This window comes from Styela clava, chromosome 4 (genome assembly GCF_964204865.1).
Source record: "Styela clava chromosome 4, kaStyClav1.hap1.2, whole genome shotgun sequence".
NCBI classification, from domain to species: domain Eukaryota; kingdom Metazoa; phylum Chordata; class Ascidiacea; order Stolidobranchia; family Styelidae; genus Styela; species Styela clava.
In genome coordinates this window covers 16,372,469-16,390,423 of record NC_135253.1, presented here as the reverse complement: position 1 = coordinate 16,390,423, position 17,955 = coordinate 16,372,469, and the positions used below count along the sequence as shown (strand labels likewise).

At 33.1% G+C, this 17,955-nt stretch overlaps 1 protein-coding gene across 1 annotated transcript; it reads right to left on the bottom strand.

The window, feature by feature from the left end:
* Nucleotides 1-3,965: 3,965 nt before the first annotated feature.
* Nucleotides 3,966-16,315, bottom strand: LOC120326103 (thioredoxin domain-containing protein 16-like). Its single transcript, XM_039392332.2, has 20 exons — nucleotides 16,102-16,315; nucleotides 15,804-15,963; nucleotides 15,542-15,616; nucleotides 14,956-15,077; nucleotides 14,368-14,465; nucleotides 14,178-14,291; nucleotides 13,677-13,849; nucleotides 13,064-13,142; nucleotides 12,481-12,637; nucleotides 11,725-11,892; nucleotides 11,395-11,454; nucleotides 11,147-11,318; nucleotides 9,713-9,816; nucleotides 8,818-8,902; nucleotides 8,162-8,300; nucleotides 7,599-7,783; nucleotides 7,336-7,426; nucleotides 6,633-6,735; nucleotides 5,890-6,037; nucleotides 3,966-5,807 (listed from the first exon to the last, which is right to left on the bottom strand). Exons 1-20 carry the CDS (start codon nucleotides 16,238-16,240, stop codon nucleotides 5,681-5,683), a joined length of 2,499 nt encoding a protein of 832 aa, XP_039248266.2. The 5' UTR covers nucleotides 16,241-16,315; the 3' UTR covers nucleotides 3,966-5,680.
* Between the last annotated feature and the right edge of the window lie 1,640 nt (nucleotides 16,316-17,955).

Below are 17,955 nucleotides of genomic sequence, written 5' to 3'. Positions count from 1 at the left end.
CCATGTTCTGGAAAAGAAACTGCACACGGATCAGTGGGCATGACTGCACAGCAAGAATTGCCGATGCCGTAGGATAACTTTCAAATCATATCTATAGTTGATCAAAATCAGATAAAAAAAGGTATTTTGGTAACGTACTTGGGCACAATGCGCAGATTCATTCGTTGGTCGCGACGTCGAGTTACTGTGTTTTGGATTATTTACATAACAAGTATATTGTGTGTAAAAATATACACATACCGGTAATTAGAGGCTTTCAGAGTGAGACAGGACATACGTACAAGGCCACATCGAGTTAAACACGATTAGACAACGATCGTAACACGACAAACACGTGGAACGTAGATAAATAAACAAATCCTAGGATTCAAGAGCCACGTTCGAAATGGACTTTCGTATAAAGCCCCCCGCCACTAATGCAAGAATGTGAGATTTGAGAGAGAAAAAAAAGCCACGTTTTGAAATGTCAAATTAGTAACTATCCAGTTGGGGTAAGGGCTTTAGAAATGATTTGTAAATTTCAATTTACAACGCAATCTGCATTCCTAACTGGATAATTAGGCTATTAATTTTCTTATTTTGCGTTGGCGGGAATTTTTTTTGTTTTTCGGCAGGAGCTTTGCACAAAAGATCCAATACGAAATAGATATGCAAAATCGTGAAACTAGTGAATGTTAAGTATATGTGTGTGAACGGTGATTTCCTTACACCTAGCCCCACCCCATTGTACTCCGCCTAAAATGTCCCCCTTTTCAAATCTCAAATTGAACCCGATTGCATTTGCAAATTCGAAAAACAGTACATGAGGATGATGTCGTGATGACCCGTTAATTGTTTCAACATATTGTATCACCTATAGTATTTAACAAAAGGTGTATGTGCCTTAATTATGAAAAAACACAATACACAAAAGCAACACAATAAACATCCAATAATATATATACCAGGATTTAGGGAAGGCAGCGGTCAGAAGCTTCTCACAGCGCACATTCCTCGTGTTTGAGCTAAATTTAATTAATGCATATTCTGTTTAGAATTTAAATCTGAAGCAAGTTATCTAATATAGTGCGAGTTTCGGGACCATTTCTGACTTATTGTCAGATAAAAAAAACAATGCTTAGCTTTGAATCGGTATGTAAGCTAGCTTACAGTAGCGATTTGTTAGGCCTGTTGTGGAAAGGCATTCTCAATAATGAAAATAAGCACAAATCTCAGCTTCGGCCTCGGTTGTTATGTGTTTTACGGAAGTTCGTTAACATCACCAAAAATTAATGGAACGAGAAAAACCTTGGCACGTATCCTCATTTGAGTTGTGAACTCCTGGTCTATACAATACACCAGGACTCGCCCTTTTACTCCCTGAAGCTATTTGAATCATCTTAGAAGCGATCCCTTTTTTCAAATCAAGCTAACTAATTGTAACGCCACAGTATAGCCAAGAAAGTATATTTCAGGCTAATTTGTTGTTGGATCACGTTTCCTCTGTCGTCAGGCGACGACAATTTGCAACTGCAGCACCTCGACCGCTCAATCCCCCAAGTCTTTTGTTAGACACACTATAACGAGGCAATGTCTTTATTGTTAACGATACGATCGCAATACAATAGAATGATCCAACCGGATCCGAAAGGATTAAAAATCAGTAATATTGAGGGACTTATATATATACTAATTACCAATAGATGAAAATGTACCAATCAAGTATGGAACATAGATAAATTATATTAAAACTGGTTTTTCATTAGGAAATGGCTTGGGGCTGTTTAAATCAATTATGTCCAGTAACAAAGCAGGTTATGACGGTTTATAATTTTAAGAAATCTGCATAATGCAATATACGACGATTCATATTATTACTTTTAAAAATAACAGTAAAATAGTGCCAAAGTAACAATATTATCCCTATAACAGCAGTACCGAATCAGTATGCATGGGTGATTCCTGATTACACAATTTTTTTCTAGACCTCATCATTCGTTTAATATTTGTCATATGCGCTATGTTCTGGTCACGCTTTGTTAACTGCAAGTTAAGTTCAAAACAAGTTTCATATTTTACTTCGGCTACGGATTTAATTGTACTAAATAACATTTTTTCTATTCCGCTTCTAATAAGTTCTCGAGCCGCATCAAAGTTTGCTGTCTTTGACATTGTGATAACTAAGCCGTCTTTGCACTGACGCCATTTCCTCGTTGTGGTCTTGTTGGACAAAGAGACTTTATCCTGAACTTAACCTGAAATTTATCTCGTTAGTCGTTACCACTAACGGCTCAACGAATAACCATGAAGTTCTAATTTTTATTATCTCCACTTCAGCAGTCGGTACTGTACTGCGAATTTCAGTTGAGGAGTTACCACTATTCGAAACTCGTTGTATACATATCCCTTAGGGAAGGCAGTGGCCAGAAGCTTCTCACGGCGCACATTCCGCGTTCTTGAGCTGAATTTAATTAATGCATATTCTGTTTAAAATTTGAGTCTGAAGCAAGTTACCTACAACAGTGCGAATGTTGGGACTGCCTCTCCCTCCTTGTTAAATAAGAAAACAATGCTCAAATATATAGACACGAGCTGGGTCGCGTGTTGGAATTCGAAGTATATCATCATATAAAGAAGCAAAATCAATCCTTATCAACTGTAGTGAACTTCTATCATTTGAAGCGCTGATGTTCAATTCCCTTCGGAAAAGCCTGTTGAATTGTTTTACAACATTGCTGTTCCTCAACAGTTGCTTATGTCTCAACAGTTGCTTAAGTCACGATGAAACTGAAATTGTGAATTTCTTTCCATTTGGGCGCGTACCGATTCTGGTCCAAAATCAAGGGTGCAGCAAAGAAAACTGTTATCATAAGCTGCATTAAAATGACCAATATATTTTGCTAATATTTAAACTCAAGGAATCATATTGTAAACAATATTGGGATCATCTGTAGGTACGCCACAATATATGCATCGTATCTGTACAGTCCTACACGGAATTTTGCTTTTGTTTGTTTGAAAAGCATTGATGCTACTTACTTTCTGAACGATCGAAATTTGCAGCACAATATATAGGATATTTAATCAGAACTTAGAGGTTCTTTATTTAAGTCTTTATTAAAAACGTAGTTTCGTCAACGCATAATCAATTAGGTATTTCATATATCGAATGTTTTTATATATTATTATTTACCATCATCTATCTATAGCCGATAAAATTTTATTATGTAACTGAGTTTTCAACAAAACATGACCTCCCACAATATGAAGTTTTCTGTGATTACATCGAAATTGTTAAGATATTATTTGACAGACCAATTTTTCTAATAATCATCTTCAATGTGAACCCTAATTACATCAGCAAAGAGGGTGGGAGTTGACCTCGACGACCGCATGGTCGTATCGCTCACTTCTGTCCATACCAAAGCAATTTTATTTCTGTTACATTTTTTTCGTATTGATGATTGTATGTATTTTGGTTGACAAAATAATAAATCTCTCTCTTTCTCCGACGCCAAATCCATTATATGAATATATTTATTACTGGGTTTCAACCGTGGTTGCGACGGTTCAGTTAACGGTTTCGGGAAGTTTCAAATCCAAGAATCTTTAGTAATAAATAATTAAAATATTTCCGAGATAATTTTGGATGGTCAGTATTAGGTTTGCTTCCATACATACGGTCCAACAAAAAGGTTTAAAATCAGTAATGTATATATATACTGTGCAATTCAAGACATGTGTACGCCTGCTACAGCATCCTACGCTTCCACTAGCCCAAAAGCATTGAGGAAGGCTTGGGAGTTTAGTCGCGTGTAACCTCTACTGACAGTTATATATAAGTATGCTTGTATATCTCTTTGTTTTTTGGCAATTGTAATTTAGCTGGAATAGCATGTAGCTTCTATAAAGTCCCATGGCTCTGAGAAAGCCTGACCACCATTAGTCTTAGTGTGCAGCGAAACACCTGAAATCAATTCGCAACATTTTAATTATTTCTTTTATTGCAATAATGACAATAAATGGCAGGAGAAGCATTTTTTCTGAATAAATAATTCAAACAGTGAGAAAAACAGTACAAAAATGGCCCAAACAAAATAAGGAATATTGCATACGGAATATATATTCATCAATAAATACGATCCCAAACATAACTTCAATAGAACTAACACAAATTCTGAAATATACTGCTAATGATCAAAATTTTAATATTAAACATGTGTAATTCCATTTAGAATCTCAGTAATTGCACTCCATTCAAGCAAATTGAATATCCCTATTATAATGATATATGATAGAAGTCTGCAATAATGCAACACAAAACATGATTTTTAAAAAAGACACAATGAATCTTGCGAATATAAGAAAGGTGGCATAGTAGGCACTTCAATTGTATTAGGAGAAAAAGTTAGAAATGATTATTTTTCCAGTTTAGCTGACATTCTTATATCAGATAGAGAATTTCGATACTAAACGCAAATATCAAAATACAGATTTTTTTTAAATATTCCAACTGATCAGGGTTAATTATACATCTTGCACAATTATATGCCATTCAATTTGTTCTAGCTTAGAGTAATATAAAACAGGTACCTGTGCTTCGTCCCAAATATACAATCAAAAAGGCAAGCTTCTGCTAAAAAATAGTGCAACAAACTTTGTGTATAATAATTTACAAATGGTTTCATAAATAGACAAATCAAATGCAGAAATTCATGGTCATTTTAGTATACGAGTTTTTAGAAAAAGTTGAACATATCAGGAATACCCAGTACGAACATCCAAGAGCCAGAATTGACATAAATAATAAAAAGTTTTCACTTTCAATTCAATGTTAGAAATGATTGTATTTTTAGTTAGGCTTAATAAATAAAATATTTCAAATGATTTGCGATAATCAAACCTATAGTTTTATTATATACCACTCAAGTTTCGATTTGTCCTAGCTTAATCAACTTTATGTGCTTCGATTCAAATATACAATGAAAAATGCAAGGTTGTGCTAAAAAAAAGTGCAACAAATTTTTGTGTATACTACTGAGCTACAGTGATGGCTTCATTATGTATACCAAGATACAGTGATGACTTCAGATAACATGCAAATTGAATTCAAAATTTCACGGTCAAAGGTACGGGGCTTCTCAAACCAGGCCCTGGACCATCCTGGCAGGGCACAACCAAAGGTTTTCACTAGGTATAAATTTGTGATGACCTCATTAATTTAAAGAAAATTGACTGCAATGCATATAATTTTTTACTGCTGTTTGTTTAATTTTTTTTTCGTCAACATGGCACATAAAACGTGGTAAAAGTAAATCTGCGTATTTTTATAGAAGAGAAAAGGGCCCACAAATGTTAAAAAGTCTTGGGAAGTTTGAGAACCACTGCTTTCAGTATATGAGTTATGTTATGGAAAAGAGTTAAACATATCAGGAATAGTACGGACATTCAAGAGTACGAATAGACATGTAACAACAAAAAACATCTACATAAGATAACAAGCTATACATAGATGAACTACACCAACATATTTTATCTCTAAGATAAATCAGCTAAGTATAGTAAAACTGAAACCTCGAATATTAACAAAGTCACATTCAAAATCTCCATGTTTCTGAATATATGATATGCTGCCAGTATTCCTCAGTGGCATCACACATTTGAATTAATTTCCTAAAAAACAATCGATTTCACAATCTACTTATAATTCTGAATGATTTGGGTGACTTTTTGTGCTTTTTTCTTCACGATTTTCTGTTTTTTCATTCTCATGAACTCCTTGACCTTCTTCCTTTTTATGTTTATGGCGCAAATCAATGACAGTTCTCCTAAAAACATAGAATTTTTATTTCTTGAGGATGACAATAACATACACAGAACTGCTGGCAAATAATAGATTAACCCTCTTACCCTCCTCTATGTGAAGGTTTAGATTCTTCATCCTCATCACTACTACCAAGAGTTAATTTTTTTTCAGGATAAGTTCCTTCATCTTTCATAAATTGCAGGAAATCATAGCCATCTAATCTCGGTTTCCATTCCTCCTTGCTTAATTCATCTAAATGTTCGCGTAATTTACTATTAATTTTTTTAGGATTTTTTAAAATTCTCTCAGATAAATGTCAACACTGATCTACAATTAGGATGAGCTTCACATATTTATCAAGAAGGAAAAAACATGGCGAACCAATACCTCTCGTCAAGTTACCAGTCCATGTTGGGTATGCAATAAGTTAACCAGTCATTGGTTCCAGATGCATGGACTTCATGGTGAAGGAAGATGTTACTGACCAGCGGCTATGTAAACCATCCTGCGGCAGCGAAAGTCCAGCAGTCATCTCTCACATACTTCTCCCCCACAGGTTTGAACCCGCGAACCCACGCATGGTAATCAGAGCGGCGAGCGTATTCCCAATGCTTAGCATGATGGGGGAAAATCATTAAAGACTTAAAAACCTCTAAGGTTCAAATTTTGGAAAACTTATATTAAAACTGAGACAATACTAAAATATCACGCATACTTCGATAAATACTTTTGTAGAATTGATTATTTATGATATTTTATTAGGTCAATTGGACTTCTGCATATGTACCAAAATTATCACCAAAGAGAATGACCGAATTCACATAACAAAATAATACATATGTCTTACATGTTGCTTGCTCTTTTCCCACGATACAATTTTGTATCCAAGTAATCAAGGAAGTGTTTGTACAACGAACGGCCTCTTGACAAGATTTGAGCATCACAGAACCCTGTAATGTAAACCAAACAGGATATTGATTAATGAGAGCGAATGAATGCCTTTCACGAAATTTAGAATTATGTATGTATTTTTCTTATGCAGTGCCTATTCTCGTTTTCTGCTTTGCACAAGGCCCTGTATAAGCACCCACTTATCCGAAAATATATTAAGAGTTACTATTTCAAGAAGGGCCAGGATCTATTTGGTCCGACATTGACTACCCAAGTTTTAGACTAGGGGTGAGGTGGAGAGCATGGAACCAAAGATGCGTAACCTGCTATGCAAACACCAGGGGCGTAAAAGGGGGGGCGGGGTGTCTAAAATTTGCAATTGCCCAGTTTGACTGTAACAGCCAGCGAGTTTCGAGTGTCTAAAATGCGTTTCAAGCTATGGAAAATTGCTATGTATGACAGAGACATATTCCATTCTTTTACACTTCACAATGGGGTGCTGCAGGGGTTTCCGACCTTCAAGACCCCCCTGACAGACACGGTTGAGTCTAACGCTTCCACCATTAGATTATTTGCAACAGTCAACACATGCAAAAAAAAGCATAGATATATTGGCTATTAACAAAATATTTAAGCGTTTCATCTTCTTTACTATTTACCTTTTTATCAAAGAACCCCATAATCGGTTTTTCATGTCTTGCTCTATAGTTGTATCTTGCAAGGACAAATTCCCCTGGAGTGCCTGTTGATCTAAAATCAGTAAAGTGTGAAACAATAACAATAAAGTAAACATGCAGTGTTGCCAGAAATTACCAAAATAATACAATATCAACCCTTGTTATGGTAGATATCCATCTCTGGGTGGTCAGACATTCAAAGAAATCTCACGTTAAAACTGTTAATATTGATCTCAAATACTCACACATCCATCCACATAAACAAGATATTATCAGATAATATTTTGTTTGATGCAATATCCTGGATCATATCTTTCAACGCAGAGAAATATGTTAATTCATCACCGTTTTCTCGAACCCAGAAATAGATAAATAAAGGCTTTGGATCTTTGAGGATATCAACAAAACTGTATATGTTCAGTTCTTGAAGCTAAACAAAAGTAAATTGAATGGATAAAACAAATCAATATATATGTATCATCGTTAGGGAGACATGGAGGGAGACGTCTCCCTCAAAAACTCGGGTTATCTAAATGAAAAGACTTAACTCGAACTCGACTAATTATCAGAGAGAATTGACTGGAAGATAATTGTGAGGGAGTTTTAAAAAAGGCAAAAAAATCTTGTTAAAAATAAGATTTACCACATAAATTATTGTCCTATTGAAAAATTAAAATATACCACCTTCATACACTATCTCTGACTTGAAAGAACAGCGACTCAACACTCGGGAGTGTTGTGACTCGGAACTATAAGGAGCTAGGCTTGAATCTACATATAAACTCATTTCAGCACAAAGATATCTCACCTCAGGAGCAACAAATGTTTCCTCACAAAAGTTGATAATATCTTGTGCTGTTGTGAATGTGCCGTATTTATGTTTGGGGAAAGAATCTTCCAGTGCAAGCAATCTTTTATGTTCAAGATCAACTTCGTACTGTTCGGCTCTGTTAAAAATTTATTGATTTCAATTAGACCCTGACTGGAGTTACAAAAATTATGGCTCGATAAATAAAACAAGTGCAATTCTAGTTTATATCCAGAAAAAGACAGCTAAGTGAAAAATATTTGGACATGATAGAATATTCATATTTATTTATTCTAGGAAGGGAAAGCCGATAAGATGCCTTGATTATATAGCAAATCACACCTCTCACCCGGTCCCAGTTCATGTTGGGTATGAGAATAATTAACCAGTTATTTGTTTCCGATGCATGGATTGCAAACCCGGATTGCGTAGGGTAATCAGGGGTGAGATGACAAGCGTATTCTTGACACTTAGCACGATGTGTCAATCACCCAGAAATGGTTATAATATTTCAGGACTCATTCATTCAATTATGAAAAGCCAATCCTGCCCTAAAAGTATTCAGTGTAAATTTATATTGAGAATGATACCAGAAATAAAAGCAGTTTTTCAAATACGATACACCTATACAAATAAGTGTTAAAAAAATATCTTACACAAATTTAGCAACTTCTCCATGAACTTCAATAAATTGATAATCTTTTCTCATGATTTCTGCAGCCTTTCTAAATTCTGTTGTTCCTATTAATAATAAGAATATTATACAACTTAAATATTTTTACGACTTAAAATTTGAAAAAAAATAAAAATTGCCTTGTTTCATTACTTTGAAAAATAAAATACATCATTGAAACAGTGAATACATTCAGTTTTACTGTATATATTATCATTTTAAGCAACCAAGAAAACGATTTATCGAATACAATCTATGTCAAACTTTCATTTGATAAAAGAACTCTTCTATGTTAACCAGAAGTTTTGCAGCAGAGTAACACAAACCAATGCAGTGAATCACGTAAAATAGTTATTGGACACGTTTAGTGGCCATAACGATCGTTTCAAAATTTTGTTGTTATTGTTATTTGTCTCCGTCTCCATTTTTAAAAAATCGCTTTTCTCTTCGAATACTGGACCATTTGCTTTGATATTTTCAGTGGTTAAAGATAAAATTTTTCTCCAGAAGGCTATTACTTTTTTTTCTCGCTATGACGTCATCAAAATTGGGTGGGTGGCGCTACGTGTCCATATATTTGAGCATAGCTCTCTTGTTTCTTTACAGGACCATTGCATTATATGCATACGATACACCATTGCAAGGCATAGATAGTTAATTATAAAGCCCTATTACCGCTTAAAATATTTCAAAACGAAGTATTTATTAATTCGAATTAGTATACCTATTGATAACAAAAACAACATTATTTTAAGGCAATTGCAAACTTTATAAATGATTTGCGAGTTTGAGGTCTCAATTGAATAAGAATTAAAAAAAGGCAAGCATTTTTGATGATAAAATCAGCAAAAAGTAATAAAAAATAAATAAAAAAATACCATCATCCGATTCAAATAATCCAATAATAGATCTCGTTGTAATAGGCAAGTATGGTAATATGTCTTCTTTCTTTCGTACAATGATAACACTTGGATTGCTATACCTTTTAGATAAAATAATGGAATATTATAAATACCTAATAAAGTATTATTTACTGAGGGAGAGAGGGATATTGATGTTCATTCCTAAACAATAATATGAAATAGTACGTAGTAACATAGAACAAGTTAAATACAAGACAGGCATGAAAGAATAAAATTAATATTTATAAAGTGGGTTACAAATTTATTTTATACATGTTATACGCCTTTCAAAAGAAGGCAAGCATCAACTTCTAGGTAGAGAGTTACAATAGTTTGAATTGACTGGAATTTTCTGGTTCGGCATTGCCTACACTGGGGTTCTCCAAACCCTTTTTCATCGTGACCCACTTGAAACGGTCAAATTTTTTTCGCACCCCTCCCCCCATAAAACTTTAATGAGGTTGAAAAAGATTTTTCACACATATAAATGGGGGCAAAAGGAAGAGGAATAGGTATGGATAGTTCGGACAAAAATTAGTACCATAACCCCTATTGAGCTGTTTAGCGACCCACTGGGGGGAGGGATCCCAAGTTTGAAGAGCCCAGGCCTACATAAATTATTGCACCATTTGCACCCTATATGAGGTGGTGGGCATGGGAGTAACGAGCTCAGTAAAACACTCATTTTTTTCTTAAAAATGGCATGCTATTATAATTATGGATATTGATGAATAACATTAATTAAGTGGAGACATTAACTGTAACATCACCAATGGTTTTATGAAAAGGGTAATTATAATTTCATAACCATTGTTGTATTGGGTAAAACAACATTGTATAAAAAACACTATCAATTTTTAACCTGAACTATTATCATGACATGTTCAACCATTAGTTATTTAGTATTTTACAGCATATTATAATACATGAGGTCGTTGTTTATGCAACATATTGTTGGACATATTGTAAGGAAATCTGGTTTAAATTTCAGGAAGTCATCTTAGATGTAACACTGTGCTAAAGATTATCTTAGTCCCACACTGTCAAAACGAAACAGCCATATGTTTCGACTCCAGCGCATGCATTGTTAAGAAATCTGTTTCTTATTATAAACAAAAAGATGAACCAAGCATGATCTTGTATGGGACATGCTAAAATTCAAACTTAAAATGAAAGTTATTTGTGGCTTATCTTTGATCATACAAAACAATTTGAATCTGACGTGACTCAATAGTGTTATCAAAATCATGAATGAATATTAAATTGAAGATATAAATAAAGCAACCTGTAGACCCTTTGCTAAATTTAAAACAGTAAAGGTCTGGACTGTGGAAATATTTTCAATTCACAGTAACAATCGAGAGTACTATTATTATACATTTATCATATCAAAATTATCAACTTTTTTACCTTAAAATTGCATTTTTCATGCTGACTTTTTCCCACATGCCTGTGTATTCAATTGGGTTTGTAGTTTCAGGAGGATAAAAAAACATCCTCGGTGATGTAAAAACTTTGGCTTTTTCACAAATATCAGGCCAGTTATAACATTCTACTCTGTACATTGGAGATTTCGTTTTCGCTGTTCATAAATGAAGAGTTTAATAGGTTAGAAGCTAAAAGAATCGAATGGTTAACCGCTAAATACTGATACTTACTTTTAAAAGCATTGTGAATTTCTACAAAGGCAACCAGCGCAGCAAGAGCTCTTGGATTAACTGAAATATATTTTCAATATACAATCATTAGTGATATTTCATTCATTAAAGTCCTGTATTAAATTAGATAAAAAAACTTTGATGTGCTTCGTAGACTAAAGATGGGCATAAAAAGGTGTATTGAATAAAGTGAAAAACTTGAATGAACACTGAAAATAATAAAACAAACCTGGTTAATAAAATACATTAAAAACCAACTTCATAACAAAAATTTTCAAATGTAACAGGACTACTGTATACAATCTATTTTAAAATTAAAGGTATACTCACACTCAAGAGTAAAAAGAATCACAGCGTACTCCATGCCCTGAGTAACTTTCTCGTATGTTTTATCAGTGAGACGAGGTAAAGTTTTGTAATCGAAATAATACAGATCTTTAACATGTTTATTGTGATGAACAGAATATGCTATCGGATCATCTTGAATAGTTTCTGGCTCTGTTCAGATAAAATCATAGAGCATGTCAAAACACGAGACAATCACAAAAAGTTCAATTTTAGGTAGATAACTTACAAAGAAGCATGTTGATTGTTGAACATGATCTTAAATAAGATGTTTTATTTATATCATAGTTTCACACACTGGGCCCTCATCCCATGTAGGCGCCACGAAGCAGTACTATGGGGACCACAAGCAAAGACCCCCACAAGGCAACCACCGTTTGCTTCTTTGACTGCACTAACTTTAAATATTTCGCCATTGTTTGTTGGCTTTTTTAATATGAAACGTGGCACATAAAATAATTGATGAAAACACTCCAAACTTAAAACTAGGTTTCTATAGTAGAGTAGAAGGCCCATAGATCATGAGAGATTCAGATCAATTGATCTATATTATCTAGTTGTCTCAAATTAACATAAGTTGAAAAGTAATCCACGTTTGAATGCATATTGAAAATTATTTCTTCGTATAAATCCTGCTAAACAAGCATAAGAACACAAGTTTCATCGGACACTTTTAAAATAATTTAAAAAGCAAAAATGACTTCAAAATGAATAAAATTACTACAGAAACCGGTCACAAACCTATATCAAATAGATCAAGATCAATTTCTTCATCACGTACACCAAATGGTTCAGTGAATATTTGATCTTGCTTCGACATTGCATTATTGAAGTCAACGATTAAATCAGCAGGATTTTCACTTTCCAAAAATCCAATATTGAGATATTTGGCATGGCTCTGTCAAAAATTAAACAAACAGGAAAAAATTTTAAGCTTTGTAACTAGTTATTATGTATTATTAAATAGAGATAAAGCAACAAGATAAAAAAAATGATAAACCATAATGTTGGTAATGTACATATTTTTAGTAAACAATCTTATTAGCAATATGACCACATAGAAGAAAAATTATTTTAAAAATTAAAAAGTCTGCTTTTAATCAATTCGATTAAAAGAGAAATTCTCATTTCTAACAAAAGTGTATTAAAATTTTAGTTAACACCCAACAGTAAAAAAAAAGAAAATATCTAATTAATTCTAAAACTTCAAAAAAAACTATGAATTCTGTTTAAACAGCTCATCAATTTACATTTTGTCAAACTAAATAAAAGCAGACTACAACACAGCGTTCAATACATATTATATGAATGCCATTAATCTTACCGCTGTACCGGGAGATGCAATTGCAAAAATCTTGTCATTCTCAACTCTTGATTTCAAGTCAAAATGTGAAAACTTTACACTGTAAAATTAAACATATTTAATAATGTCTGTTTCGCTCGTTTACTGTGAAACGAGACAAAATTTTTTTCAAGGACTCCACTACTACTTATAACTGTTTTCCAAATCGTATTCACATTAACTTTCTCGTAATAATTGGTTCTCACTAACACACAATTTTTACACTACGATATCAAATAATGTCAGTTTTGCTCGTTTACTGCGAGTATATCTACGAGATCAAATTTATTTTTTCAAGGAATTCACTATCTAATAACTGTTTTCCGGATCGTATTCACATTATCTTTATTGTGATAATTGATATTCACTAACACACAATTTTCTACGCTACAATTATGTATAGTCTCACTGGCCCTTGGCGCTCAGAGGTCAGCCCCAAGCATGTGACATGCTTTGAGCTATTTTCGTTAAAAAACATCTGAACATTCAAGTCGATATCTCTAAATTTTTTATTTACATAAAATTTAAAAAATTATACAAATCTAAAGGCATTTCAATGATATATATTTAAATTCCAAGATAAAAAATTTCTCACCCGTCCACTACAAGAGCATGAATTCCACTGCCCATCTCATTTACAACTTCTTTAGCGAGAGCCAAAGCAGACTCAAATTTTCTTGGGCCAGCAATCAAAAGTAATACATCATTGCCTTTGTTCACCATTTCTGTAAGCGTTGATGACATATCTTCATTTTCTGACAGTACCATCTAGATCGAATAAATAAATTGAAAAACTAATCCTGTGTGTGGACTGACAATACTTTTTATGATTATTTTTTGCACTTCTACTCTCAACAAGTCTCTGGCAAGCAGTGAAAGACATCTAGGTAGGTATTATATTGAATTCAATATCATAAAAAAATAGAAATTTGAATTTACATTCAACCAACTGAACTGTGAAAAGTTATACAGTCTAGCTAACAGTGTCCCACCTAAGCAGATTAATAATAAAAAATGAGATAATTATCTAAGTACTACTTCTAAGCTACTAAATACAAATTAGAAAATACATAAATTAATAATATAGGCAACTTACAACATGGCTTGACTTCTGAATAAACTTTTGCAAATCTTCATCACCGTTGTTTCCATCTGCATAAGTCACTTCGCATTTACCATCTTCAGACATCAGACAATTTAAATACCAAACCTATCGTGTCAAACAAAAATCTGTAAATTACTGTCTATCTAGCCTAGAAACAATCAACAAACTAAAAAGAACCCACCTCATGAGATTTATCGTCATTGATATCTCTATTTAATGTGTAGTAAACGGATATATATTTCGGGATAGATATCGCAGAATTAATCATTCTCAAATGTTCTGAAATGAAGTTGAGAAAATTTTTTTATAATTCAAATTAAACAAGCAACAAGCATCGTAGTTATGCAATTCCCCACTGTTATTAAAACTATTGATAAGTCATTTATAATGTACCTTTTACTTATTAAGAGAATGGGTATTGACTGTTGAGTACTTTATTTTTAAGTTAAGAGCATAATAATAGAGGATTGATCCTAAGAATGCATGATAAGAGATAGAGATATAAAATCAATATGGTAAAAATGAACGAACAGTCAAGTTGGAAAAGTACATGCATCAATATACAATGCCACTTTTTTGGAGTTGCATAACATTGTTACAAGTTATCATTAAAATTCTTTCACTTGTGTCTTTTTCCACAATTCCCCAAAATTTTATGATAAAAATACTAATAAATAATATTATCAAGCTTTCATGGCACCTATTGAAGCCAAAAATGAAATGGATTTCATGAATAAATAAAAGTTACATAATAAAACGCTGTTCTCACCTATTGTTCCTAATTCAGGTATATAAAACAATATGAAATCAGACTTCCCAGCATGCTTCTTTATTATTTCATTATATTCTTCACGATCCTTGATTTCGTTAATATTATCCAGAAGCAAATTTCTTACAAAATAAATACAGTAAAGAATTAACTACTGCTGATACAAGATCTGATTTTAGGAACATGAAATTTTAAAAAAACTTCATTTTTTCATGTAAACACTTGGTTTCTATATTAAAATTTTAAGTCAATATTAATAGAATGGAGTCTAGCGAAGCAAATGCTTATATAACACCAAAGAAAATAAATGCTGTCGCTGCCCTAACATGTGATGTGAAATTTCAATGTATTTTTTGAAAAAAGTCTGCAGAACGGTACACCTGTATAGCAGTCCCCTATTTGATTTCAACTAAATGCACTCGTCAAGATTTGCATTTCGCGCCAATCAGGTTTTTGGAAAAACATAAAAATTTCACATCACACTTCGTTTTGGTTTGGCTTTATTTAATTAATTATGACGATTGCTTCGCCAGACCCGAAGATTGGTAGACCTATAAAATACATGGATTAGTAAAACAAGACTTACGACTTTGTATGTATTTGTACATCCAATAAAGTCTGCAAATCGTCCATGTCTACTTGAGCAACAACATCACCATCTCTGTTTAAAAATATAAATTCAATCAAACTACTCAGTTCACATTTTTTGAAATGGAAGCGAAAGTGCAAGTTCATGAAAAATAAGGCCATGAATCTAACACTTTTGTTTATTTTTACAAAACTAAAAAGCTATGGAATCACCCAAAATTATTTCGTTATACTACCGTAAATAATATTACACAACTTACTTGAATAATATCAGATGATAGAGCCTTTCAGGTTTTTTACAGTGGAATATTTTTGATTTTTTACAATCTATAATTCCTAGCTGAATCCCATGAGGGTCCAAAGAATCTTCAGAAAGCTGAATTGAATTCACTGCTTCTCGCACTTTCAAATCGTCATTATCTGGAACAAATATTTAGAACATTTCAGAATATATAGATAAAACTTTAAAATTACTTCAATAATGTTTAAATGTCATGATAAACTAATTCTGTACTTTGTCCAATAAATATGACAAACCTTTAAAAATTCAATATTCACCTTTTTTGCTATAAAGAAAGACACCGAACATATGCTCAGAAGATAATGCCTCATTAAATGTTTCATCATCAACGAAAGATTTCTCTTCATTGCCTATTGTTTGTCCAATGAAGAATAATAGTACAAAATGAACATACATGGCCGACTTTAAAACTATTTATTTATTATTTAAAGAGTCCGTCAATTCAGTGTTATCTGAATATTGAAAACAAATGAATATATTTAGGTTTTTTTGGTAAACACTGCAATTTACTAAACACTAAAACTTCTTATTGACAAAACAGCTCAGTTAGTCATTGGATCTCCATACTTTGGCTTCGTGTCGATCTGTGACACAGGAAGGACTGAAGGAGCTTGCTACACCAATTTCTTTTTAGTTCAAAAATGTAAGAATGTCAATGCAATTCTGCAATTATTATACTTCATTATCATATCATTTATACATCCTGTACATACAGACATTGTACCGTAATTCAGTAATTGGCCATATCCCAAGTATTTTGTGAATATCACCCAAAACATTTCTCTATTTGCAAAAATACGTAATTTTAACATCGCAAATCCTATTAAGTATAAAATACCGGTACTTCAGTTCATTCCTTAGCTCGAACGATCTAAAAGCAGACTGTTGCTGGTATGGCACTGACTTTCCAATAAAATATTCACTCTACAGCTCTACCGTCTGACCGTCATTTAAACTTTTGTTGTCATGTGAATTGTGATATTCCAAAACATTGCACTATTTTACATTTGAGCACAATTCTAATTTGCGATTCAAATGTACTCATTTCATTCAGTTTAACTTAACACTCGAGAATCGAAACCGGCAGACGGACATGCACCAGCTGTAACACTGCTATCTGACTGTGGTCGGCTCGCAACTTTTAATTTGTTTATATCTCATTATTTTCTGATATCTTTTTATCTTATTTCTCTCATCTTCAATCTCTCTCGTTTAACGATAAACCACTGACCATAACATAAATGAAACCAAATAATTACGGTAGCACTTTTTTCTCTCATTTTACAAGAAAGCACGAGAAACATCTCTATTTATCGAAAAGTGACTTTAATAGTAGTATATATTTACGCTTTAATTCACTTTGGTTTAGCTTTTGTATTGATATTTTACTATTCGCCACATACCGTATGTCTCATATACAGTATCACCATCTCCTGAAAATGATGTACAACTGTTAGTTAGTTATTGGAAACGAAATGGACATATGGATCGTTTTGTTATTATGTCGCTGGTCATCTTGTACCGGTACTGTACCAACACGATCAGTACTTTATAGTATATCTTTTTTCATCAACTTATGCGCCAATCGGCTACGTTAATCATTGTATTAATGTTGATGTAAACCAAGGCTGACCAACTCGCCGCATGCGGCCCGCCCTATAAGTTTGTAAGCAGACTTTTTATGTTTTTGTCATGTTATATTTCAATATATAAGCTTAAGTATGCTTCGTGATTTTGGTGTGATTATTCCTGCCATCTATCTACATTCAAATGCCGGATCTTATTATTACGTATGTGTCAAGTCTTGCGCCCTGGTGGACATCGACGTCAGTTTTTTATATTTCTCGCAGAACTGAGCGTTCTGTTCCACAAACTCGAAAGATATTGTGCGATCATTGAGGACGAACGCTTAGCGCAATTATAGGAATGAATTTGGAGCCTAAATTTGCAAATTAATTCCATTTTAATTGTTTTTTACGTGTCTGCTTTGATCGTTTTTATCGCTAACGTAAAGTAAAAAGTCAACAGTATCTTTGGTACTGGTCCTGGGATTCGTTGTCCTTTTTAGTGGTATTTTTTATCTAATGTTTGAGTTAAATAAGATTTCGGAA

What these genes read in the sequence shown, in the direction of transcription:
- LOC120326103 (XM_039392332.2), bottom strand. Translation starts at nt 16,240, where the DNA reads ATGTATGTTCATTTTGTACTATTATTCTTCATTGGACAAACAATAGGC. An exon ending in TATCATCTGATATTATTCAA is followed by an intron (nt 15,617 to 15,803) that starts GTAAGTTGTGTA and finishes ATTTTTAAACAG; the next exon opens with AGATGGTGATGTTGTTGCTC. An exon ending in CATGCTCTTGTAGTGGACGG is followed by an intron (nt 13,143 to 13,676) that starts GTGAGAAATTTT and finishes TTAATTTTACAG; the next exon opens with TGTAAAGTTTTCACATTTTG.